Genomic DNA, 26040 nt, shown 5'->3' on the forward strand with positions numbered 1-26040 from the left:
CTCTTAAGGTAATGAATAATCTTCAGCTTCACCAAGGATTATTAATGCCTTTATAACTCATGTCCACTGAAAATAGAAAGACAGGTTGAAACTCTACCCTCATCTAATCTCCATGTTTGTCTTAGAGCCTTAAGGAAGAAAGTCTGTCAGACCTTTCCAGTGTTAAACTCAGTCACATGAGCTATGCCATGAATTGGGTCAGGAGAAGAATTTTTTTAAAAACAAGTTGAATCGGTTTAAAAGCTGTGGCAAAGCATATCTTTTCTCATCTTAACTGTGACGTTTTCTTTCCCACCAGCAAGTCCACATGCAACACCATCGACTCTTCATTTTCCGACATCACCCATTATCCAGCAGCCTGGGCCTTACTTCTCACACCCGGCCATCCGCTATCACCCTCAGGAGACGCTGAAAGAGTTTGTCCAACTTGTCTGCCCTGATGCTGGTCAGCAGGCTGGACAGGTGGGGTTCCTCAATGTAAGGAAACCTCTTTTTTTCTAATTTCTTTAGAAATATTAACCGAATGTAAAAATAACAAGGGGAGACCTTATGGCCATGTGACATTGTGCTCTAATGTTGTGCTGACTGACTGCAGACAAATGTCATATTTATTCTAGATTGTGGGAAAGTTAACTTACCCTCAGAGTGATTGGCCAGGGTTTAAAAACAGTGTTTGTGTTAAGTTCGCAACTGTCAAGTTTACGGATATAAATCATCTCGAGGGTGAACTCTGTAACCTTCCAAGGTCCGTGGGCTGATAGTTCCACCTCATGCATACTAACCCTAGGGCTCACTGAGTTAGCAAAATAGAAAGACCAAATAATTTTAAATAATGGTTTGGGGTGGTAAGGAGAGCTGGGGGGCGGAGGGGACACAGATGTTTCAGATCAACTAAGTTGATATTTTTAAAAATACAGTCTTCTAACACTTTAGATCAAGTTGACCAGTACTTGAACTCAAGATGCTAGAAGTACAGTTTATTATGGTTTGTTATTTCTGCAAGTAGTTATCTTTCCCACTTATCTTTGTATAAAGCTGAACAGGATTCAGTAGTTTCAAATGAATGTTTTTATTTATTTTTTTCTCAAACCAAACAATCACAGTTTGAAATAGTATTCCAAATGTAAAAGTAATTTTTAAAAATCGCGAATTTTATTTCAGCTATGGAACTACATGTTTACAATGGATAGCTGTATCCCAAGGCCGATAATAAGACTAATGACTAGTAAATAATGACCAGCATAAAGCTGAATGTGATTTCCCTTTTCTCCTAGTAACTGCACATGAAGCCACAGATTTGCCGTAATTATTATTGCCTGGTTTAAAGTGTTATATCACACTGCCCTACCACTGATTTTCTTCCCTTGCAGAAACACCTGATTCTGCATATCTGAGACAGAATAGGCAGCTTTGACTAATGTCTGGTGATGTGTTAGCAGATACATTTCTGTCTAGACAACAAATCAATATGGTGCCTTTCTTCTTTTTGCTTGTGTATTCATTTGCTTGGCTCATTCTAAAGAGTTCACTTATGGACTTTTAGCCCACTCAGAAATAACACACAGGCAAGTTTGTTGGCAAGAAAGCATAGCATTCTGATCGTCAGACGAGATAGTCTTTGAGGAGCAATTCTAAATATCTAAGTGAATGTCGATGAGGGAGTGAAACTGCCTCTGCAGAATCATTAAGCTTAAGCTTAAAAGCTAGGACAACAGCATCTCTTTCAACTGAATTTTGATTCGGGTCTGGAGCCTAAATATGAGCTGTTATTGCCAGTCGAAGAGTGTCACTGAAGTCTGGAGTCAGAAAGGCCACCTGGGAAACCATGAAAAAGCTGAAGTGATCACCAGTATCAAGCATCTGACCTTTACATTTCTAACTTTTTTTAATAGTCTTAACACCATCCTATATAACTGTCAAATGCCCAGTGTTGCATTTTGATCCACATTTTATAGGCTATGAGGCAGTTCTCTTCATGGGACCATTTGGAAAAACTTAAAAATAAAATGGATTTTATTGCTTTCTTCAGAGGGAAATGTTCTTTTGTTAAAGAGCTGTTATTTGATTGTTCTAACATCAGGCAGCTAAATAAATATGACTCTTCATGGCATATGCTTATATCATTTAAATCAAAATTAGAAGTGATTTCTTTTTCATAGCAGAATTTTGACAGCTGAATTTTAAAGTTTCTGTGCCTGATGTTATACAATATGTGTAGAAATATTTAATGTTCACTTAACATATTTATTAAATGTTATATAATATCAACTTTGAGGAGTGGAAATAAAATATATTTTATCTCAAATGCACATTTAGGCAACTTTACTATATCTATATAAATAGACATAATAGAATAATTCTGCAATCTATAAACACTTACATATTAAATAAATATTTAATAATCATGAGCATGTTGACAAAGATAGGAGTTAATACAGAATTGAAACATTCCAAGCAAAAGTTGGCAGGTCATTTTACAGAACCGGATGCAAAGAAGGTTAACGTAATTCAAAAAATAAATTTAGGATGCACTGAGCATGTATACCTAAGACTATGCTTTTGTGGAATGCCTTAAGAACAACCCAGCAACCCATATGCTCTTATGGAAGAATTCAAGTAGCTAGAATACTTAGTAATTTACATAAATGCTGCCTAAGGAATCTTTTGTTTTAAGAAGCAGCTAATGGTTCATGTCTGTTTCTTCTCTTTCTTGTGTGTGTTTTGTTTTGTTTCCACCCTTGTAGCCCAATGGGAGTAGCCAAGGCAAAGTGCACAACCCATTCCTTCCCACCCCAATGTTGCCACCGCCACCGCCACCACCAATGGCCAGGCCTGTGCCTCTGCCGGTGCCAGACACAAAGCCTCCAACCACATCAACAGAAGGAGGTGCAGCCTCCCCCACCTCACCAAGTAAGTATGGCTGAGACAAGGCGTCGGTCACTGATGAGGTTCTCTGCACTTGGATCCACACCTAAGCTTAGTCTGTCTCTGCATAGACTCTAGTGATAGTCACAGATCCCCAACAATGGTCAGAGCATGAGTTTGCAGAACCAAGACCAGATCAACGTGAACACCACTCTAGGGTACTACCAACTACTCCAAATGTGGAAATGATTGGGTGTTTGGGTGAATAAAATGGTATAACTACATTCCCAGGACTGAAAGCAAGTTATGAACTATTAAATTTTGCATCTCATTTACGTGGCTTTGAATGCTACCCTCATGATTGCCAAACAGAATCTACTTGAATGAATCTTTATTAGCAAAAAATTTCCTCATACTTCTGTACAGCCCTGCCTTCCAGTGACTTGCAGTCCCAGAGAAATGCACTTGATGAGTGTGAAGGTTAAACACCTCACACATCAAATGGAAAAAAAAGTTTAGACCAAAGTAGCGATGCAAAGATATGTACATTAAACATTCACCAAAAGTAAGAGCCTGGCAGAAGAGATCTGATGAGCTAGTGGTCATGGCAGTTGGTTGGCGAGGCTGGGAAGGGGGAGGAGATAAAAGGTAGAAGTGGATGGAAAGAGAAAAGAACACTTCGTTCTTCTCTGAATCATCTGGGAACGTGTGGTCAGACAATATAGAATTTCAAAACCTTTTTGGATTATATGGATTGTTATTTGAAGAATTAGAAAGAGAACAGTTCTCCTGATATTTTAGAGATCACAAGAGGATAGAACACACAAAGTTGATTTTTATTAGTACCTGGAACAATGACAAAAAATAATGATGGCTGGAAGCATAGTTTCAGATGATGGATGGACTGCCTAATCTTGACAAAGGGTGTGATGAGCACCTTGCCTAAAGCTTTACAGAGGGATTGGAGTGTGTAGGAAAGGTTAGGAACTGTGACAGTGACCCTAAGAAGAGATCTTCAAAGGTGGTGAGACTGGACACAAGGCATCTACTGAGGAAACTATTAGAGTAGACCAGGAAAGAAGTGTTAAGATCAAGAACTTGAGCAGTAGTTATAGAAGCTGAATGGAGGAAAGCTCGAGGGGGGTGTTTAGTAGACATGAGCTTTGGGATTGGGCTACCACTTAGATGAGTGTAGTGAAGGATGAGTCAGGCCTCTCAGCTTCCTTACCTGTCAGTGTTGGTATTGTTTGCAGGTGGGAAAGTGCCAAAGAGGAGAAATGATCCTCTGTTGATACTGTGTTCATTAGATTTAATTCTGGGGACACTGAATCAAAATGTCTAGAGTCCCTCATGGACATGTGTTTGAGAGTAAGGTTTGGGTTATCTAGTACTTATTCAGTTTGACAATACATGCAGAAGTGCATGGCATCGAGCATGGATTCTGGTTTTACAGAAAAAATGTTGAGGGTCCAGGGATAATTTTGGGGAGACTTACTTCTCTTGGTAAAAAGTTGTTCAACACTTTCAGCAAAGGAGAAAGAGGGAGAACAATGACATAGGAAGCAAACTAGGCTTGGTTTTGGTCTATAGATCTCGGAAGCTCAGCTTAGAAAGAAGCTTCTGAGAAGCAGAGGCTCATAGGTGTGTCCTGCTTATTAAATATTAATGTAAAATTTTTAAACAGTTCATAGAAATAACTACCCCAAACTATTAAAATCTAGTCGCTGGGGATATTGGCTTACAGATTGGCAGCCACATGCCTCTGTGTCCCACTTTTCTGTTCCACTTTTCCCTGCCTACACAGGACAATGCACAGTCCTTTAAAACCCTTGTAGTAATATTCTACCTATTCTATATAAACATATCCTCACTTCTACTCTCAATTCAATGTTTCATGCATTCATTGTGTATTATCTAGTAATGGGGCTGGGACTTTTCTGAGTCCCTGCAGAAGAGCAGAAATACCATGTGCAGGTATTGAAGTCCAAAGGATAGGGGCTCAAATCCCCACCTTCCAAATTATTAGTTTCTCCTTGAATCACAGTTTTCTCATCTGTAAGATATGGTTGACAATACCTACCTGGCAGGATTGTATGAAATCAGCCATGATAAGCACCACTGCCGAATCAATTGGAGCATTTTATTATCAGTGGAAGGCTCCAGGCTGGGTAATGGTGAAATATGTCTTTAGAATGTGTAGAAGCTACTCAACACTTAAATCAGGTGCATGCCTTTTTGAGTCCACAGTTCTGGACTCCAGTCCTTGAACTGAATCAAATGCCTTGTATAAGAAGATAACCTGTCATCCTCTCATGCCCAGCCTCAAAATGCCAATCTATAAGCCAATATCCCCAGTGACTAGATTTTAATAGAGTTTGGGGGTAGTTATTTCTCTGACTTGTTTAAAAATTCATTTCATATAGTTACATGTTTATAGGAACAGTGTGTTTAAAAGTTGTGAGAGAAGGGAGACTATCTAGAGAGAGGCCTAAAGTTTGATATAGGTAATTTTATACTTACTTTTTGAATCATAGGCTTCTAGAAATGTAGACAAAACAAAATGTTCTATTGATGACATAGGAAGGTTTTTATCATCATAGATTTAGCTCTTTATTTCTGGGCTTTCTGGGGGTTTGCTGAATTCACAACAAGGTGTGGTTTTGCAGCTACATACCGCTTACTATCTTCTCCCTTATCAATACGACAGTAATAGTCTGGGAGGCCTGTCATTTAGCATAGGAGAAACCTCTCCAATTAAAAATCTCAACACCTACTGGTCCACGTTGAGAAGGGGTTTAAGGACCCCCACAAAACATCCTCTTCTATACCCTGATTTCTGAACCAATTAATAAATAAAATACAAGAAAAAATGAGATGGAAGACCAGGCTGTGACCTCTAGTATTAGAGAATATAGTTTATAATTCTGAGCAAATGTGCTTCCGAATTACACAGACAAATCTACCCATCACTGGAAGTGCTGGACCATTACAGGCCTTGCTACATAGGATCTGCCCTCCATGTAGAGATGATGGCTATGTGCTTCCTGCCAGCACCTGTCTCCCTATGTGAGAGAGGCAAGGAAGGGGGTGGGACAGTCCAGTTTCTACTTCCAATCTATACAATGAGTGAGGGAGTGGAGAGGGACCACGGTGTAAGCAAGGGAAGAAATAGTAGGCATTAAGTAGCCCCCACCTCCTCCTCTAACATTTGTCTTTGATGTCTACCTTCCTTCATTCAGCCTTCAAATAGTGAACACTTGTCATGTGCCAATAACTGAGTTAACTGCTTGGGATACAGAGACAGTTCATCCCACTCTAAAGAAATATGGGATTTATAGAGGGAAACTGCTGGTAAACAGATGGTTCTCATGGGCAACATGGGACAAAGGCAGGCATGGGTGCTACAGGAGGACTTGGGAGAGGGAGTTTGGTCCAGGTGCAGGGCCTGAGGTAAAGGTTTTTTTGGAGGGGGTGACTACTAAGTCATTTAGTAGGGATAACATTCTGGTGTTTTACGTCTGAGAGAGAAGACAGAACTTTTCTTCAGAAACCAGTTTGTGGATTGGGATGTGTCTAAAATTGGATTACTACTGGATAAAAATTGAGGGAAAATATAGTTTCATAAATTATGTACCTTCTTAGAAATTAAAACCACAGGATGGTTGGATCCTGTTTATCTTTATCAGTGTATTAGAGCTCAACTTTAGGCAGAAGAAACATCATGACAGGATATTAAGTACAGATGTTCAATACCAATAGTATGTCTACATTTGATTTTCAAGTAAAAAGAGCTTAAAGGTAAAAGTAGGAAATCATGCCCAGGGTCTCCTGTATTACCAACTTTTCTGGGCCTCGACTCCCTTACCTGTTAATGGGAATAACACTAACTGCTCTAGCCACTCTCCCAGGCTGAGTGTCAGGATGAACTGGGGTGACAGATGTGCTGTGCTGTAGACTGTTAAAAGTCCAAGACATCATTTCAATATCCTCTTATAATGAAATACAGATGGATGCCAGCCTAAAGCAGAATATGTATTTTTAAACGAATCAGTTGCCTCTGGCACCAGTACTCAACTTTGCAACTGTGGCCAGAAAGACAGGGTAAGGCAGATTTGGGGAAAAATCTGCCCATGAAATAAATACATTATAATGGGGGGAAATCCTTACCTGTGCCCTAAAAAAAAGAAGAAGAAGAAGAAGAGTAAGGGTGCCAGTAACAGTTCTGCTCTCTCTCAAGGAAAGCTATTGTACTGTTGATTTGTTTGGAGAAAGATTGATGTACTATGCCGGACCTCTTTAGGATACCATGACAAATAGAAGGGATAACCTGTAGAGTAATTCCCAATGGGTGTGTTTTAATCCTGCTGACTAACTACTTTTGTGGGTTTTAATACCCAGTGAGAGGATGTCAGTGCTTTCACTCATTTAGTAAATAGTTATCATTGACCATCAACTACATGCCAAGCAGTGTTCTAGGTGCTATGATTTAGCAGGAAATGAAAGAGATAAAAATCCCTGATTGTATGGAGCTTTTTATTTTAGAGAGAGAGGACAGAAAACAAAATAGTAAATAAAATAGGTAGGAATGATGTCAGATGGTGATATGTTAGTGCTACATAGGAAAATAAAGCAGAAGGGAGGAGTAGTGAGGGTGGGATACAGCTATAAGCAGGGTGGGAGGAGAAAGCCTGTCTGAGCAGGGAAATTTGAACGGACCTCACAGGAATGAGAGGGTGAGCCAAGAACTATAGGGAGAATTTTCCAAGCAGAAGGAACAGCCAGTGCAGCCTGGGACACCCCAGAGGCCAGAATGGTGAGAACAAAGTGAGGGATGGGTGAAAGAGTAGGAGGAGGAGAGGTCAGAGAGCTCAGCGGATGAGTTTGGGAGCTCGGAGGACAAATAATGTAAGTTCTTATAGGCCATTGTAAGGACTTTGGCAATTGCTGTGAGTTAGATGGGAATAGCAGAGTGAGACTACCTAGGTTTTAATAGAAACACTTTGAAGGCTTTGTTAGAAATTGATTGCAGGGGGGTAAGAATTAAAGCAGGGGGACCAGTTAAGAGGCTGTCTGGGGTTTTTTATCAGTAAATATGAGTGTCTTCTACATGACAGCCACTATTCTAGGCACAGGGGATGCAAAGGTGAACAAAACAGACAGCACCCTTCCTTTGTGGAGCTTGCATTCTTGAGGGATGGGACAACCAATAATTATAAGTAAATACAATAGAGGAAACAAACATGAGGAGTAGGTGGCACCCTGTTGCAATAATCTAGGCAAGAGTTGCTAATGACCTGCACCAATGTAGAGGCTGCAGGGGTGGAGAGAAATATTTTAAAGGTGAAGCTGATAGAATTTACTGGCACATTAGATAGAAGTTGAGAAAAGAAAAGTAGAGAAATCAGCAGTAACTCCTGAGGTTTCTGACCTGAGCAACTGGAAAGATGGAGTTGCCATGAACTGAGATGGGAAAATGGCAGGAAGGCAGTTCTGGGTGAGGGGTGGGAATCAAATTTGGTTTGACCATGATTGAGATGCCTATTAGGTTATCTTCCTGGTGAAACGAATTACATTAACATCCTGCCTGTTGCAGCTCTTTGCAGTTTACTGAGTTTTTCCATATGCATCATCTCATTAATTGGTAAGGGACTCCTTTTCAAACATGTAATACAATGAATGAGAACAACAGCTCAAGAATGGAAGAAATCTCTCATTACATTTGGGTCTATTTGTGGTATGATCATTCAAAATTCACTATTCTTTTTCTTAATTGTATTGTAAGATCCAGTTTTTATATTGGTTGACACCAACATCACATTATAAAAATGGACTTTTCTAGAAAAGAAATTGAAAATTGGCATCATAGCCTGGAATTATAATGGAAAGAAAAAACACTTTTGAATCATGAAGGAAGATATAGCATTAATATTTTCCTTTTTAAAATTAATTAGGAACACAAAAATTCAATTTAAAAATGCATAAACTTTTTAGTCCATGACTTCTTAGCCATGAACTTTTGATTTTTTTAAACTAGAATTTTATTAAAATAGAAACATGTAATAAGTTTCCTTTATCACTTATTTTTATATCTCTGATGAATGAATATGAATCTGTTAACTAAGAATATAACAATAATCTCTGACTGGAATAGAAATTTTCTAGTATAATAATTAACATATTTTCAATGCTTTTTTTGGTTGCAAAGCTCTTTTACACATATACATTCTTTCGTTCGGCTTCCTAAGACTCCTATGAGGTCAGGATTTTATAGATAAGGAAGTTGAGATTACCATAGAAAGTGGAGGTTACTTTCCCAAGATTGTGCTTCCTTGTAGCTTGGAAGGGACTCAAACACAGACCTTGCCAGCTCTTTTTACTTCCTCATACTGTAACTAAACTAAGTACAAAGCAATGTGACAAGATTTCTGGTTACCTAGGAGCCAGAACTACCTGCTTATGTCTGAAGTTAATAACAGTAAAGTATTGAGCTTTTACTAATAGTCAAGCACTTTAAAAATGTTTTCATATGTATTCTCTTGTTTGAAACTTCACAGTAAGTCTATGAAATAAATACTTTAAAATGTAAATACCCTAATTGAGAAAGACAAGAAGAGAGAGAGATAAGATAACTTTCTCAAGATCACTCAGACAGGTGTAGCCACATCATGATTCACACCCAGCCATGATTCATATCTAGCCACCTTGAACCTGTAGTTCATACTCTTGGCTACAGCATCCTATGAGTATGTTTGCTTTAGCCCAAAGTTTCCATTTGTTAGCAGTGAAAACTCTATGAGAGAAATATAGAGGCAGATGTTAGTGGTCATTTATACTTTAGTATGAATTGGTTTCTGTTGCTGAGAGTAATTCTTATTATTAGGGAAAGAAAGAGAGCAGAAAATTTGGAAGGAGATAAAACAGTAACAGCAAAGAGGTGAAAAATAGGAGATGCTAGCGGAGGCAGATTTCCTTTATTCTCCAGGATTGTTGGACTGAAAGTTAGTTCAACCTCTTCAGAGGACAATTTAGTTTTTCATATATATATACGTAAATTTTAAATGTAAGCCATGCATATCGTAGGATATGTAAGCAAAGACATATCTCAAGTATTCATTGCAACATTGATTTTAATAAAAGATTGGTAGTACCTACATATTCACCAATATTACATATATATATATATTAGGAACCTTTTAAAAATAAAGAGATGGTCTATATGAATTCATGGCATAATCTTTGAATTATATTAAGTCAGTGCTAAGAAGTGTGTATAGAATACTGCTGTAGAGTGGGGGATATATATACACACTTGATTGTGTGTCAAAGGACAGAAACTTGTTTGTTGAGGGATAGCTCTTTGGTACTTAGTCAGTGAGGATCAAAGATATTATTAAATTTTAAATCATACATAATGATTTTGTTATTTTTTAAAATATTTGTCTAATCACTACAGTGCCCAAAATTCACACATGTGCTGGTGGGTAAGGGGTGGGTCCATAAAATCCTATAAAAGCCTTGACAATTTTTTATACACCTAGATTTTAACTACACTAACCTGAACTTTGAGTATAATAGCAAGAATGTGTGCTGTTCCTGGTAAAGAGTCTGGAGAGTCTCACAGATAGTCTAGAATTTAGTACAAAGTTAGCATTTTCATTCTCAGTAGCCATTATTTGGTCACAAATGTACTATATTAAATCACAATTTTTCATAAATACTTTTGCAGAGTATTTCTTCCTGTGCACAATCCAAATTTTTAATGTTTAAATTTGCACAGGATAAAGAAAAATAATTATTGAAAATCGGGCACTTTGATAGGTATTTTCTTATGCATTACCTGAGTTGCATTTGATTATTATTTTAAATCTGCAAAATTAGAATTGTCAGCCCTCTTTTAAAAAAGAGGAAACTGTAACTAAACCAGGATTCAGACTCAGGTCTGTTAGACTCCTGAGCCCAGTGGTTTCTACACTCCCAGGGCACATACTGTTTAAGATATGCTATCGTACACCTTTCCTCTGAAAATCCTAAGACACTCTATAAAGAACTTTTATATAAATTCCAAGAATCAAAACTCCTGTGTACATTTAATAGGACGAAAAACAGAGGAACAAAAACAGGAGAAAGGAGAGTAAGAGATGAACATTATAAAGGAGTGAGAAAAAAGAGCAGACAATGGAGGATCGCATCGTTAGGGTATCTTAACCCATTCAAGACTTGATTTGGTCTCAGCGTTTTACTTTTTCAATAACAAATAAGTTTTAAGATTTCCTTTATAAAGGTAATATACAGCAGGGTTGGAAACTTGAAAGACATAGAAAAGCATGAAAAAAATATATTCTCCTATATTCTCCCCCAGTTTTTCAGTGCATGTTACATGTATATTTGTGTATGCATATACACACACATATAAGATGATGGTGACCTACTGAATATAACATTTTTATGCTATTTTTATTAATTACCATTTTATACCTTTTCTTATTCATAAAAGGTTAGGAAATGTGATTCTAAATAATTTTTACTTATTCCTACTATAGGACATTAACTTTTGTATTAGCCTGTGAGGTATGTGCCAGCATGTGCTGGATGCTGCATGTGGAGAAGCTCAGAGAGAGTAACTGGGTGGCCAAGATCACATTTCTAGGGAGAGACCGAATGGATTGAATCCACGATTTTCTGGTTCTAAAACTTATTTTCTATTGACTACATTGCACTACTGCAAAAAGAAAAATATTATTTGGGGTTTTCAGGTTCCACTTGTGTTTATTTTACTTAAGATTAAAAATTACTGGAAGGTATTTAAAAATCACCCATAAGATCACTCTTTAGAGGTAATTATTTTCTGTATACATTTTAAACATAATCATGATAGATATGTGCATATATGTATGTGTGTATACATTTTATTTCATAAACTTGTGATAATCATTATTTTAAAACATTTTTTATTGATTTCAGGGAGGGAGAGAGAGAGAGAAACATCAATGATGAAAGAAAATCATTGACTGTCTGCCTCTTGCACACCCCCCACTAGGGATCAAGCCCACAAACCGGGCATGTGCCCTTACTAGGAATCGAACCATGACCTCCTGGTTCATACGTTCATACTCAACCACTGAGCCACACTAACCGGGTTTAAAACATTTTTAACAGCTGCAAAATATTTCAACGTATGGATGAAGCATTACTTTGTAACTTGGTTCCCATTTGTTGCTCTTATAAGTAATGCTGTAATGAATAGCTTCCAGCACAAATTTTATCTGTACTTTTAAGCATTTATTGAGGATAAAGTCCCAGAAGTGGGTTTCCAGAGTTACACTGCCTTTCCCGAGGCTACAGATTCTTTCAAAAGAGAGCAATCCAATATATTGATCTAATTTTCTCTTTTTTAGTAAACCCCAGCTGAATCCAGGGTTTATTTTCTGTGGCTATTTAATATGACTTTCACCTGTGCTTACCCACACATTGTTGCTTCTGATCAATAAATGTGTTCTATCAATTGAACAAAACACAGTATACATAAAAAAATAAATGAGTTATAGAATTTGGATTAGCCATCAGATATAAATTTAAGTGACCTGAAACAAGACTGTATTCTTAACCTTTAAAATTATTATGTCTAAAAAACCCTTAAACCTTTGAGTAGACTGGTTACAGGAAGAACTCATTGTGAAGTGCCTCTTTATCACACAGATTTTGGTAACAGAAGGTCAAAGTGCCACCAGTTTACAAGTTGCTCAGATCCTCATATCTCCGTCTGCACACATAAATTGTCTTGTGCCTCCCTTTCTGCGTGTGTTACCCCAAATCATGATGTTGCTTGAACCCCTACCTCCCTCTGAGGATCCTTAATATATGTAGAAATTCCAGCAGAGCAAGGCCATCTGGCTGAATTGATTCTCATCATGATTTTTGTGAACTATTGGCACATTAGACATGTCATGTAAATTGTTACTATACATGTTAAGTAATGCTAATATATTAAAGTTAGAATTCAGGAAGATAGCTCATGGGTATGTTGTTCTTTAATAATTTACTGGTGATAAGTAGGCTTTAATTTCTTGCCCTGAGGGCTACCTTTTTGTTGGTGGTGGTGGTAACTTGTTTGTAGAGACAAAAGATTTGCAGGGATTATAGAATGAGGTAACTGACTGCACAGATGTGATCAAAATAATGGAAATTCAGTGTGGTTATCTCCTAGATTTCAAACATCTGGATGTTAACTACATCTATTCCATCACATGGGAATTTCTAAGTCTCTGAGGACTGGGGCATGTGTAACACAGGCTGTGCTCCCTTGGCTGTATAATGATATTAATAATGCTAACTCGGCCCCGTAAACTTGTCAGTACCAATAGGTTTCTCTGAAGGAAGAAACTCCGATATTCTCCAGCGTTTCTTTGGTGACCTTGCAAGAAATAGTGCAGTTGAAGTTCCTCAGTGAGGTCCACGGTAGTAACTTTCATTTAGAAATCAGCCAATTTATTTTCTTACAGTTTCTGCATTTTTTTTAGATAAGGATGTTTTCTCATAGGGCTTTTTTTGTTTGTTTTTTAAAGAACACTATAGTGCATTAAGAGAAGATTCTAGAAATTATTTTTGTTAGGTTTTTAGTCATCTCACTGTTGCAGTTTGCAGCTGAATGCTGCCTCACCCACTCTCAGGTGTCCCTGGTGAACATTTACTGCAATTGCCATTTGAACACAGGGATCTGTCCAAGTCTGCATTCCTAAACTTGGTTTGATTACTTCTGTCTAATAACTAGCACATTCCTGGGAAGGTAGGAGAATCCCAGTAAGTCTATTGGAGTGCAATTGAATGTTTGACTACTTATTTTTATAGGGAAATTCCCCACATGTGAATATGTCTGAATTACTGAAAACAAGGGAACATGTGAGGGCATATTGATATTTGCGATATAAAGGGAAAAGGTTTAGAGTAGTAAGACGACTAGTTGTCTTAGGGTGTTTAGAATGAAAATTTGTGTCTTTGGTTATTCTAGAAATTATTTCTTCTCTTAAAAGAAAAATAAATTCAAAAGACTTTTCCACCCTCCATGTTCAAACAGGTCTCTGATCCTTAAATTGTTATCTTCCCTTACTGCATGGCAAAATGTAATTTGCAACGTCTCCTCTTTTTTCCTTTCCCTCCACGATTGATGCCTCCGATTCCCACCTCTGCTCCTTTGCTTGTGCTGCTTCCTCTGTAACCGCTAATCCATCCAAACCTGTCAGCCAACACATCTTTTCCAGCCTGTCTCTGAAGCCATCTCCGTCTTCTCTGTAAAGCTTTTGCTGTTCTCCTGCCAGGTGTTACTTTTCTGTCCTTTAACATTCCACAGACTTTTATTTATATTACTTTTGGGTCCTCCTATTTTCATTTTCTGTGCTCATCTCTCCCCGTTAGACTCCAACATTTTGAGGAAAGCAGTGTGACTTACTCACCTTCGTATCTGCCATCATGCTCAGTAGAGGGCCTGGCACAGACCGAGTGAAAGAGAGAGAGAGAGAGAGAGAGAGAGAGAGAGAGAGAGAGAGAGAGAGAAGAGAGGGAGAGAGAAAGAGCAATGCTAATGGGTGACCACTGCCACTCTCCCTGCCCTCTTTACAATGCCCTAGAGATAGATTCCAGCACTCTCAGAAGTCCTCTAAAACTATTGCTTATAAAGGAAGAACTGTTCTTGAACCATTCCCCCAGCTGATCATACTAACCAGGACTTGTACTGCCAAGTCAGCGATTTTTAACCTTTTTTATCTCATGGCACACATAAACTAATTACTAAGATTCTGCGGCACACCAGAAAATATATTTTTTGCCAATCTGGCCCAAAAAAAGTTATTATTTTGATTCATTCACAACAGATGGCAATTGTTGTGTTGGCTGTTGTCATTTTTTGTTTGACAGTCTAAGGCAGCGGTTCTCAACCTGGGGGTCGCGACCCCTTTGGGGGTCAAATGACCCTTTCACAGGGGTTGCCTAAGACCATCGGAAAACACATATATAATTACATATTGTTTTTGTGATTAATCACTATGCCAGCGGTTCTCAACCTTCCTAATGCCGCGACCCTTTAATACAGTTCCTCATGTTGTGCTGACCCCCAACCATAAAATTATTTTCGTTGCTACTTCATAACTATGATTTTGCTACTGTTATGAATTGTAATGTAAATATCTGATATGCAGGATGTATTTTCATTATTACAAATTGAACATAATTAAAGCATTGTAATTAATCACAAAAACAATATGTAATTATATATGTGTTTTCCGATGGTCTTAGGCGACCCCTGTGAAAGGGTCGTTCGACCCCCAAAGGGGTCGCAACCCACAGGTTGAGAACCCCTGGTCTAAGGGAAGAGAGGTCAGTGCCCCTGACTAAATAGTCAGGTATTGCATGATTTTAAAATTTTTGTGGCACACCAGTTGAAAATCGCTGGCCTACATGAAGGATTATATATAGAACTAGCAGTACATATAAGTGGGTAACACAGAAGGCTGGGGTTTTCTTCATGTGGATCAAATTCTGGTTTGGAATTTTGATATTTACCATTGTGGTTTAGGCCAAACTAAGACTCTTGGATAATGTGAAGAAATGCATTAGAGAGAGGAAAAATATGCTCAGATCCGTGCAAATAAAAGCTGGTGGGAGATTCTTATAGGAATATTCTTCCATAACGTCAAGAAAATGGTCCATGGTGATATTGCTCCTATAGATAAAATGGCTGCTGAAAAAAACAACAATAAGCACTTTGTTTCAGAAGTAGCCAAGCAATCAATAATTTGATTTCTAATAGGTATGGTTGCCATGAGGACTTTTATAATGAGATTATAGAGGCAAATTGATTTCCCTCTTGACTTTATCAGAAAATCTTCAAATGCCTTGAATCTTTCCTCCAGAATCCTAAAAGAATGCCTGCAGTAATCCTCCCAGAAAATTATTTTCTGGATTTCCTGAAGCTCTTCCTGTAGCATTTGATTATTGCTGTTGTAAATAAGACAAGGATTATAATTAAGAAAGCTATGAATGTGATATAATAGCATAAACACAGTTGTATATAACTAATTACCACACTGCCCCCTTTACTTGACTTTATATTCATGTTGAAAGCTCTTAGCTGTGCATGTACAATTGATTCATGATGGTATAAGTGGTTGTTTTAATAAAAAGTTTCAATTGAGGTTTTTGTTCAGCACTAGAACTTCCCTTATTCCACTGATCCTTTGGGAAACTCAGATGCAACTTATATCATTTATGGAACTACATCCTGTAATAGTGAACACTGCCTGTTGTAGCTACAATAATGGAAGATGAGTCAGAATTTCTTTCTTCCTTCCCTTGTTTTTCCTGTGTCCTTGATTTTCCCCAGAACATAGCTTTCTATAGAATAAATTTCCCTGGGCACCATTTGTTCCATCTGATAACTTGAGTACTCAGTGATTCACAGATTTTTGTCATTGTAATATACTTTTGTAAAAGATGCAATCCCATCACCACTTCTCTCACCAGTGCTCTCTTTTTTAAAAACCAGAATAAACTTTGGAGCAGTTTGAGTAACTATGAGAGCATTAAAAGCCTTCTGAGATGTTTTGAAACAAGACTGCAAGGTTTGTCTCCTGCTTGAAGGAGGGAAAATATACTATTGTCAGCCTCACAGTAATTTTGAGTGGCTAAATTATTTGTATGCTAAACCTTCTTTCAAATGCCAACATTTAGGTCAGACAAAAATAGAGAAAGGACTGCAATACAAACCTTTCCAGTTTTAGTAAATTCACTATGTTCAATAGAGAACTATCTTCACACACACACACAAACAGAGAAAGAGAGAGAGAGAGAAGGAGAGAGAGAGAGAGAGAGGAGAGACCTTTCAGCATGCTTGTTTCTGATGTCACCAATGTGGTAAAAATGTCATAGGAAATCCTGCTACTTGTCTGTGATGACCTGTGCAGGTCTGTGTACCCAGTTCTCCTAGGACAGTGATGGCCAACCTTTTGAGCTCAGCGTGTCAGCATTTTGAAAAACCCTAACTTAACTCTGGTGCTGTGTCACATGTAGAAATTTTTTGATATTTGCAACCATAGTAAAACAAAGACATATTTTTGATATTTATTTTATATATTTCAATGCCATTTAACAAAGAATGATCAACCAAAAAAATGAGTTCGCGTGTCACCTCTGACACGCGTGTCATAGGTTCGCCATCACTGTCCTAGGACCATCAAACTAAGCACTCATGTTTCAGCATCTGTCATTAACCACCTTAGCATTTCTTCACGCCTTTTTGTTTCTTCTCAACCTACCTACCTGTTCACATGTGAAAGAACGCTCCCCCCCCTCCCCAACCACTAACAGGGTTAATAGGTCATTTCATCTACTAACTTTCTCCCTTATCTCTCCCATGTTCTCTTTGTGCCCTAGGAGCAGGTAAATTCACTACTAAGTAATTATAGTCCATCATTTTCAATATAAAATTTTCCATTGAGACTTATTAAAGTGTATCAAGCATATCAAAGCAATAGACTAAATGAAGCAATTAATAAAGAGTATTTTACTGAGCTTTGAGAAATATAAATTTCCCCCATACTAGTGAGTGAGAGGTATTTACTGAATGGCTAAATGTAGAAGTTTTTCCTAAATCTGTTGAAGTTGGTCTGACATAGGATGGGCCAGGGAGGAAATCAATAGATTCACATTGCTAGACAGTACATCATCATGCATTTAGGTCATTGGCTATAAAGCTATTACTGAAGCACTCCTTCTAACACAAACACTACTAGAGCAAACATTTTCTGATTGGAAGGCATCAGAGGAACCTCGTGTTCACCCTCTATTTGGTGCTGGTTTGACACAGCCACACCACATGACCGTCCCAGATCTGAGTGGGTGACTTCGCTCTTCCCAGAAATGACCAACAGGACTTGGGCCAGATTGGTGGGAATTTTATTCCTAGATGTGTTTACCCAGAGAAACAAGGAGTCTACACAGTTTTCAGTAAAATGGAAAATCAAAGTAAGAGAAGCAGATGATGATATCAATAAGGAAAAACAAATCTGGGAAAGGAATTTGGTATTATTCCCTCAATTATCTGTGTTTTTAAATTGTAGATCTTTTTGATCTTTTAGATGGTGTGTGTTTAGAGACAGTCCAAAAAACTTAGGCCTTTTACAAGTAATGTTAAGAAATTTGAAATTAAGCAATGGTCTTTGTGAAAATTCTAGTACAAAGAAAGAGTGTGAATAAATCCTTGGATTTATAAAGAAGGAAGTGTAGGACACCGAAAAAAATGTACATTTGGATTTATGAGCCAATGAAACACCAAAGCCACTGAATTTCTTCCACAGTAAAGTAGAGTGAAGTTCCTAAATATAAAAACCAACAACAAAATTTCCAGACACTTGAAAATAATAGTAAACTGAAGTGTAGGGTCTGGGGTTCCAGTGTGACATCTTAGAGTTAGTGCCAGAATGGAAGGGTTCTAGGACCGGAAGATTGCAAATGTTAATATTTCAAGCACATTTTGGGCATCAGAAAGATTCTAGGTTCTCTTCTGGGCCTATAAAAACAGCTTGTTCTAACATCCTTTCTGGGGACCCATTAATTCATTCTGTAAAGACTCCTCTTCGATATTTAGCTATAGAGGCACGGGAACACTTCATGATTTTTTTTTGGAGTGTATAGTGTGAAAAACAAGATTGTAAAATGAACTGCTTTCCTGCCCTTCCTAATTTCTTTCTCCCTGTGCTCTACAAACTAGAGTATCTCTTTCTGACCTCAGAGCTTGTATTGAACTCAGAAAGTATACTTTTTAAATGTCCTGCATGTTCTAATTTGTATGATGGAAGGAAAAAAAGCTCATCTGAGCACCAATTTGACATCGTTTAATTCCAACAGTCTTTGGAAGCCAACACCCCTTCCCTTTTTGACTGTCTAAAATGCCCTTGCTAGCCAGATCCCTTCGCTAGCTACAGTGTTTGCACATTTCCTCGTTGATCAGCTGCGTCGGCTGGGAGACTGTGTGTTTTGGTGTTGTTTGTGTGCAATCTCGTGCTGCTTCCTGAACGCATGTGTCCCTTCCTTCACAGCCTACTCGACACCCAGCACCTCCCCCGCAAACCGATTCGTCAGTGTTGGACCACGGGATCCAAGCTTTGTAAATATCCCTCAACAGACACAGGTGGGCCGCTCTCATCTTTTCTGTATGTGGTGCAGCTTGTTTTATTCATCAGGTGCATTGTAACTTGTCTTTCCGCACAACAGGCTGCATTTCCCAGCCCCTGTTTGGTCCCCTTTCCTCCCAACCTCCTCTCCGGTCCTGGTCCCTCAGCCACATTTCCATGTGTTCTCAGAAATCGTGGAAAAGTGCCTGCAATTTTTGTTTCTTGTATTGAGGGAGCAGAAGAGGAGGGCTTCTGGACCAGAACTGCTTTGACTATGGCAAGAAAGATTCCCCAGTGCTAGCTAGTGTGTCTCCTCTGCTAGGAGTCTGTCTCTACATGCAAGGAGACAGTAGTTCCCTACCGAACCTGTAATATAAACTCTGGCTGCCAGCGACATTAGAGAGCATGCTAAGAATGGGGGAACCAGCCACTCTTCTGTATTCATTACAGGGTCCCCAGGAACCTGGCAAACTTTCTAAAATAAAGGGTTTGTGAGCCCTATTAAGTTGCTGGTGTTGGTGCAGAAAATAACCGGAGATGTTTGTTCCTGGCTACACTGGTACTGGGAGTAAGGTGCAGAAGGGTGGGAGGGGATGGAGGTGGGTTTGATGTCTTATACTGAGGTAGGTGATTGAGGAAGAGTATGCCAGGACATCTAGAGCTTATTTTTCACTAGAAAGTTGTGTTTTGTGCTAGTTTAGGTCAAGGAGAAGAAATCTCTTAAAGTTTTGAAATGGCTGCTGCTAATTGAGAAACCATGAAAGACTTTTGTAGTACAAGGTAGTGGCTGTAGAGATAGATATTTAGAGGTTTGTGAAATAGAATTAGAGTCAACTTTTGAAAGAAACTCCTCTCTGATTTCCTAATTGGAATGTGACCATATATTATCATAATTGACATAAAGAAAATATTTTCTCTATGAGGTTCTCAGCATGGTGGTTGAAAAATGTTTCTCCAGGATGTTTTGTGCATATATATGCCTGGGTGTGTAATCTCCAGATGCCAGATTTATAACTGCTCATCTTTGTTTGTCAGACTCTGACCAGGTGCTTGTGAATGGGCTACATTTGCTGGGTTCATGTGCTCTCTCCATAAAGGGTTTTACTTTATTGCTGTGTCGACAGCACGGGTTAAACTGCATTGCATCTGAAGCCTTCCCTGCACTGAAGCAGGGTCACAGAAAGTACAGCCTCAGAGGAGGCAGCTGGGAGGAGGGGGGAGCGAGAAGGAGAGAAGGTTAACTCTTGAATTTCTCAATTCTGCTGTTTCTCCTGAAACAGGCCGGTACATGGCATCTGGGATTAACGTTGCCTATTCAGTCCCTCCCATAAAACTGTTCAAGTTTATTGCTTACTTTCCCATACCTTCAAATATTTAACTGGTGAATTTGAATAATTACCTCGAATGCATTAAAATAGAATGTTTCATTTTATACTTTGGGTTCACACGTTCAAGTTCAATGGGAGGGGAGGACTGGGGACAGTGGCTGTAATAATGGATGATTTCTTTTCTCAAAGCCCCAGTGTGCTCAGGTTACTTCATCAAAAACCTCAAAAATGCAGTTTGGAAATGTCCTATGTGTATGTTCCGTAGTGTTTTTTAAAAAGAAGCAGTGATTCACAGCACTGAAATAATACTGTGTTCCATTCACTGTGTTTGTCTAACATCAAAATATGTTACATTGCAACATGGCTTTGTTTCACAGATGCCTTATTTAACCCATAAACTGGGTCTCCATGTTGTTGACCACAAAAATTCAATTCTTAAAAATCCAGATTTTTCACGCATCTGGATGAATGATGTCATGTAGACCCAATATTTGCATCTGGAACTGAACTTCTTGGTTTCTGTTAAATATTTGGCATCATAGGGATAGCAGCTTAAATGCTTGCTCGCTCTCTCTCTCTCTCTCTCTCTCTCTTAATCACAGTGACACCTGCCACATTTGGTTGGAAGAAAGCCATCCCCACTTATCTTATGAGAAACTGTGCTGATGGAAGTTGTATTTTTTCCTATAAATATATAGAGAGATATAGGTATAGAGGTATAGAGATATATGTGTCCTGAAGTAAAAATTATGTGCTCTAAATATTTTAATTTTCTGGAGTATATATTAACTCTTCTTAAAAAAGAAAGAACCACATTCTGGAACCATTTAAAGTGTTAGACATGTATAGATATAGATAGTAAAAATAATGACATACTTTTTTTAAAAGCTGCTTTTTGAGAAGACATTCGTTCAGAAAAGGGATTTTTTTTAAAATAAATATTTTTTATTGATTTCAGAGAAGAAGAGGGAGGAAAAGAGAGATAGAAACATCAATGATGAGAGAGAATCTTTGATTGGCTGCCTCCTGCATACCCCCTACTGGGCATTGAGCCCAAAACCCAGGCATGCGCCATGACCAGGAATTGAACCTTGACCTCTGGTTCATAGGTTGATGCTCAACCACTGAGCAACACCAGCCAGGAGGGTTTTTTGTTTTGTGTTGGTTTTTTTTACAAGAATTTTTAAAGATATAATTTGAACATGGCCTGCAGATTAGTAATTTTCTAGGCAAGCTTGTATTTTTTTTCTGTATTGACCCTTTTGTTAAATAAGGCACGAAATTTGTATTAATTGAATTATAGGAAAAGTTTTCTGGGAAAACAAAATTTTGCTTTCTGTCTTTGGAGAAGTAAAAAGTGAAGAGTCACCAAGCAGATACTTGAGCTTTACAAATGCAGAAGCGACATCCTGCACATAAATCCATAAACAAATGTAAAATAAAATGGCCTTTCTTTCTCCCAAAGACGAGTTCGCAGTAGAAATCTTCCCAAAGTCTGAAGCATCAACCCATAAAAGGTGGATTAGATATGGTCTCTGCTTTTTTTTTAGTGGATAGAACTTGTATGCATAGATATTTTAATTACACAGTTATCAGTTTATTATAAGACCTTTCTTTACAAAAAAAGAATTTATATATAGCTTAAATTTACTAATTTTATTTACTAAGTATGTTAGGTAAATTATCTAACTAACATTTACAAAAGCCACCTGACACGATAGATATAATTATCTCTACTTTATAGAGTTAGAAACTGAGTTCTAAAGAGATTGTTGGTTTTCCCAAGGCCTATGCCCTCTAACCACTGTACTGCACTGCCTCATGAGCTGGTGAGCACCTTGCCCTGATATTCAGAGACTCATGCTCAACTCTCAGGAATACTTCTGGCACATTCCCTGCTTTTAAATTTGAGATTGTATTAAAATTTAATCATTAGTATAAACCCAAAATAACTGAAAGCATGCTCTCAAAAAGATATTTGTACACCAGGTTCTTAGCACCATTATTTACAATAGCCAAAAGGTGGAAACAACCCAAGTGTCCATTGACAGATAAATGGATAAAATCTGGCATATACATTTTATTGTGTAGCTATCATTTCAAAATGGTATAATGCATATTATTCTGCCTTTAAAAGGAAGGAAACTCTGCAAAATGCTACAACATGGATGAACCTTGAAGGCATTATGCCTGTAACAAACCAGTTACAAGAAGACAAATACTGTATGATTCCACTTATGTGAGGTACCAAAAGTCGTCTAATTCAAAGACACAGAAAGTAAAATAGTGGCTGCCAGAGCCAGGGGAAGGGTCGAATGAAGAGTTATTGTTTAATGGTACAAAGTTTCAGGTTTGCAAGATGAAACAATTCAAGAGAGGGGTGGTGGTGATGGTTGCACGACATTGTGAATGTGCTGAATACCATGGAACTGTACACTTGAAAATGGTTAAGATGGTAAATTTTTTAAAACGTAATCATTAAATAAATTCCAGCAGCCCTTTCACCTCTTAAGAGTCTAAAATTCTGTAAAACAGCCTAGAAAAGTGGACTGCTTACCAACAGGATCCACTGTAATAGTGTGCTGACCTCTCTGGGAGCAGTAATTCTCATGCCCGGCACACAGTGGGTAGTCAGCATTTATTGGCTGAATCTAAATGATTCATAAGGAAGCTTTAAAATAATGACTTTTCCTTATTACAGTCATGATACATGTTAATTGTGGGAAAATACAGATGGGAAAAATAATAAAAATCACTTGTAGTCCTACTGTTAACATTGCTGTATAAATTCATCCAGACTGTTTCTATGCAACAAATACATTGCAAAAATGAGATCATATTACATACACTGTTTGGTAACCTGCTGTTTCTTCCCCTTAACAATATATTATGGCCTTCTTTCCATGTAAATTGGAAAAAAATTGAATATTGGCTTTTATTGCACCTATTCATCATCTGTAATGATTGGTAGGGAAAGATAACATGGATAATTGAAAGCCATTTTTCCTCCTCCTTCCCTTCCAGTCTATTTTTTTCTCCAGAGAATTCCTCCCTTCACAGAGACAGAATTGCCTTCTCTTTAGCCTTGCCTTGAGGTAGTTTTCTTTCAAAATGCATTCCAATTGCATTGTGTATCTCACCCCAGCATTCGGCTCTGTTCAAATATCCCTGCCAAGTTATCTATCCCATGCTTCCGCCTCACTCGTCTGCTACCTCGGCTACTATCATTATTTGTCTCTCATTTCCCTCCTCCCTCTCCATTTGGTAACTCATCATTAACATGGGGGGTGGCCACCTCCCCACAGCCTCAAGAACACCCATCAAGTCTGAGAAACCATGACCACTGATCCCACCCCAAATCTCATTTCCCAGTATTGTCCCATGACAGTTGATATTAACAGAGAGAAAGTCTCTGGGGCATCGAGCATTTACTTCGCTTTGGACACTATCCGTGTCCCCTGCACGCCCACTGAATGATATAATAGAGGACATGCCATCATTTCAGACAGCAGAAAGCCAATGACCATTTCAATTGCATCTCATAATTTAATCTGATCCCTGAAAACAAGAGCCATTAAGAGGAGGCATTTATTTAGAGGAAAAAAATGTTAATATTTCATCATCAGGTAATAAATAGGAATACCAATTCCCACACAGAAGGACTGAGCAAAGAACTCATTTTGATTCAGGTTCTAGTTTAATCAAATGCTCAAATAAAATGCTTAACCTGCAGAACTTCAACGAGGACTAATTCTTTAAAATGAAAAATGAGTGCAAACAATATTAAAAACAGGCATTTCTTTCCTGCCACCCAAATCTATCACTGTTCTGCGTCAACAGAATCATGGTATCTGAAATGCTATTTAAAACCAAATTACCATTTGGGTTATTAGAAGAATCGCTTGGCATGGCATGGGCCTGATTTGTTGACAAAAAGGCACAGGTGCTGTAACCTTTACTTAATAAATCATTTAGCTGCCTGACTTGCAAGCAGTGTGACTGCCTTTGCGTCATGAAATTTACAAATGTAGGCACAAGCCACACACTTCACTGTGTGGCAAACCAGCTGACCTAGAGCTCAGTTATGGGTGTGGCACCCATTCTCTGCCTTTGGTGGGGGTGCACAGGGAACACGGGACGGTGGCCTATATGGAGACATTTCAGTGCATTGCCATTCTGTGTGTCGTGTTCCTGAAGCTCTGCCTGAGGGACCAAGACATAGGCAATCTGCAGAGCTCTTCCTAAGTCCCGTTCCTCACTCACTCATCATTTTTCACTATATTCCCAATGCCTACTCAATGCAGGGAAAAACAGTTCTCCTCAAGTTGTTCAAAGTCTAGTAGAGGAAACAGATCAAGAGTAATGGCAATGACAACAATAATAATGAGCATGATACCAGTTACAATAAGGAGAGTTGGGTAGAACTTTCCTGAGAGTAGAAAGGAAAGAAAAGGCTAGATCAGTTTTCTGTCCTTGTCTAACTTTGGTCTCATGATATGGTCTTAGTTCTTATACACTTTACCTTTTTCATTTTTGCCAATTTACCCATGAGCTGGTAGACAAGGCTTTAGCCCATCCTACAAAGAGAGATATATTGAGTCCTGTCTTCTCTGGACCAAGCAGATAAATCAAAATCCTTTCCTGCTGCTGGTGTATCAGCCAGCAGCTCCTTCAGCACTCATTTCCAAGAAACACCCCCTCCTGGTGTAATGTCCTCACCCAGGGCACTGAATAAGCTCACTTGAGGTTGCATTTGAATTTGCTGAAGCCATTCCCTGCCTCCTCCTCACCCTGACCTGAACTGCCTGCCTGTAGGAGGTTAAGTACCACATAGTGGTTCAAGGAGCAGCTGGAAGGTTGCAAAGGCAAGAAACTCAGATTTCCATAGAGGGGGTGCGGGGAAATGTGTCCTCCCCTTCTAGTTAGACCTGCACTTGAGCAATTTAGTTCCAAGCCCATATAGCTGAAAACTCCCAAGACTAGAGGGAAATGGCAAATAAAACTCCATTTACTCCTGACTTTGAAAAAAAGTAAATTGGTCAGACCAGTACTCTGTGTTAAGCACTCATCTATGCCAGGTTCTGTGACTCAGAGCCCTCAAGGTTGGTGGTTTTAACCCTAATTGACAGACGAGGAGAGAGGAGTACATTTGTCCCGTGGTAAAGAGGTGGCCGGGATTTGAACCAGTCTGTCTCTGAAACTTTCCTTTCCCAAATACTATCTGCATCCTTAATTGCTAACAGTGAAAGGTGGATGACCATTTTCTCTTTAAGATGGTCTATGATTAACTCATCCTCTTACATCAAGGAATTAGAAGCCTAGAAATTGGGTCCTGCTTTGCTTGGTTCTTCTGAAGACCTGCCCCAGTTGCCTATTAGTTCATGCATCTGTAAAATCAAGACTGAGCTCATTCTCTCGTCCTGCCTGGGAAAAAGACCTTTACTAATGATGTTAGTCTGCATCTGTGAGAACAGCTAACCTCACCCAGAGACCAGATAGCAGAGCAGCTGAGATTGTGAGCTTTTTTTTTTTTTCAGATCTTGGTCAGAGCTTTATTTCATCACATAGACGAAGTTTCTTTAGTTGTTGTTGTTTTTGTAATTCAGTTTTTCCATAGCCTGGTTTATTATACCTCCTATGGTTGTTTTGAGTCTTAAATTCTGTTAATGTAAAGAAAGGAAATGCTT

The 26040-nt window shown here is 38.5% G+C and overlaps 1 protein-coding gene across 8 annotated transcripts in view; it reads left to right on the top strand.

The window, feature by feature from the left end:
• Window positions 1-26040, top strand: part of NFIA (nuclear factor I A) — a 373969-nt gene that overhangs the window by 313617 nt on the left and 34312 nt on the right. For 5 of the 8 annotated variants that reach the window (XM_070405237.1, XM_070405235.1, XM_070405239.1 and 2 more), the window contains 3 exons: window positions 299-477; window positions 2745-2910; window positions 18951-19042. In XM_070405237.1, the coding sequence (XP_070261338.1) occupies window positions 299-477; window positions 2745-2910; window positions 18951-19042 (437 nt within the window). The remainder of the gene's footprint in view (window positions 1-298; window positions 478-2744; window positions 2911-18950; window positions 19043-26040) is intronic. The other 3 variants (XM_070405238.1, XM_070405242.1, XM_070405236.1) reach the window with 2 other exon arrangements.

This window comes from Myotis yumanensis, unplaced genomic scaffold, assembly GCF_028538775.1.
Source record: "Myotis yumanensis isolate MYYU_CA2020_CCGP unplaced genomic scaffold, mMyoYum1.0.hap1 SCAF_2, whole genome shotgun sequence".
In the NCBI taxonomy this organism is placed as follows: Eukaryota; Metazoa; Chordata; class Mammalia; order Chiroptera; family Vespertilionidae; genus Myotis; species Myotis yumanensis.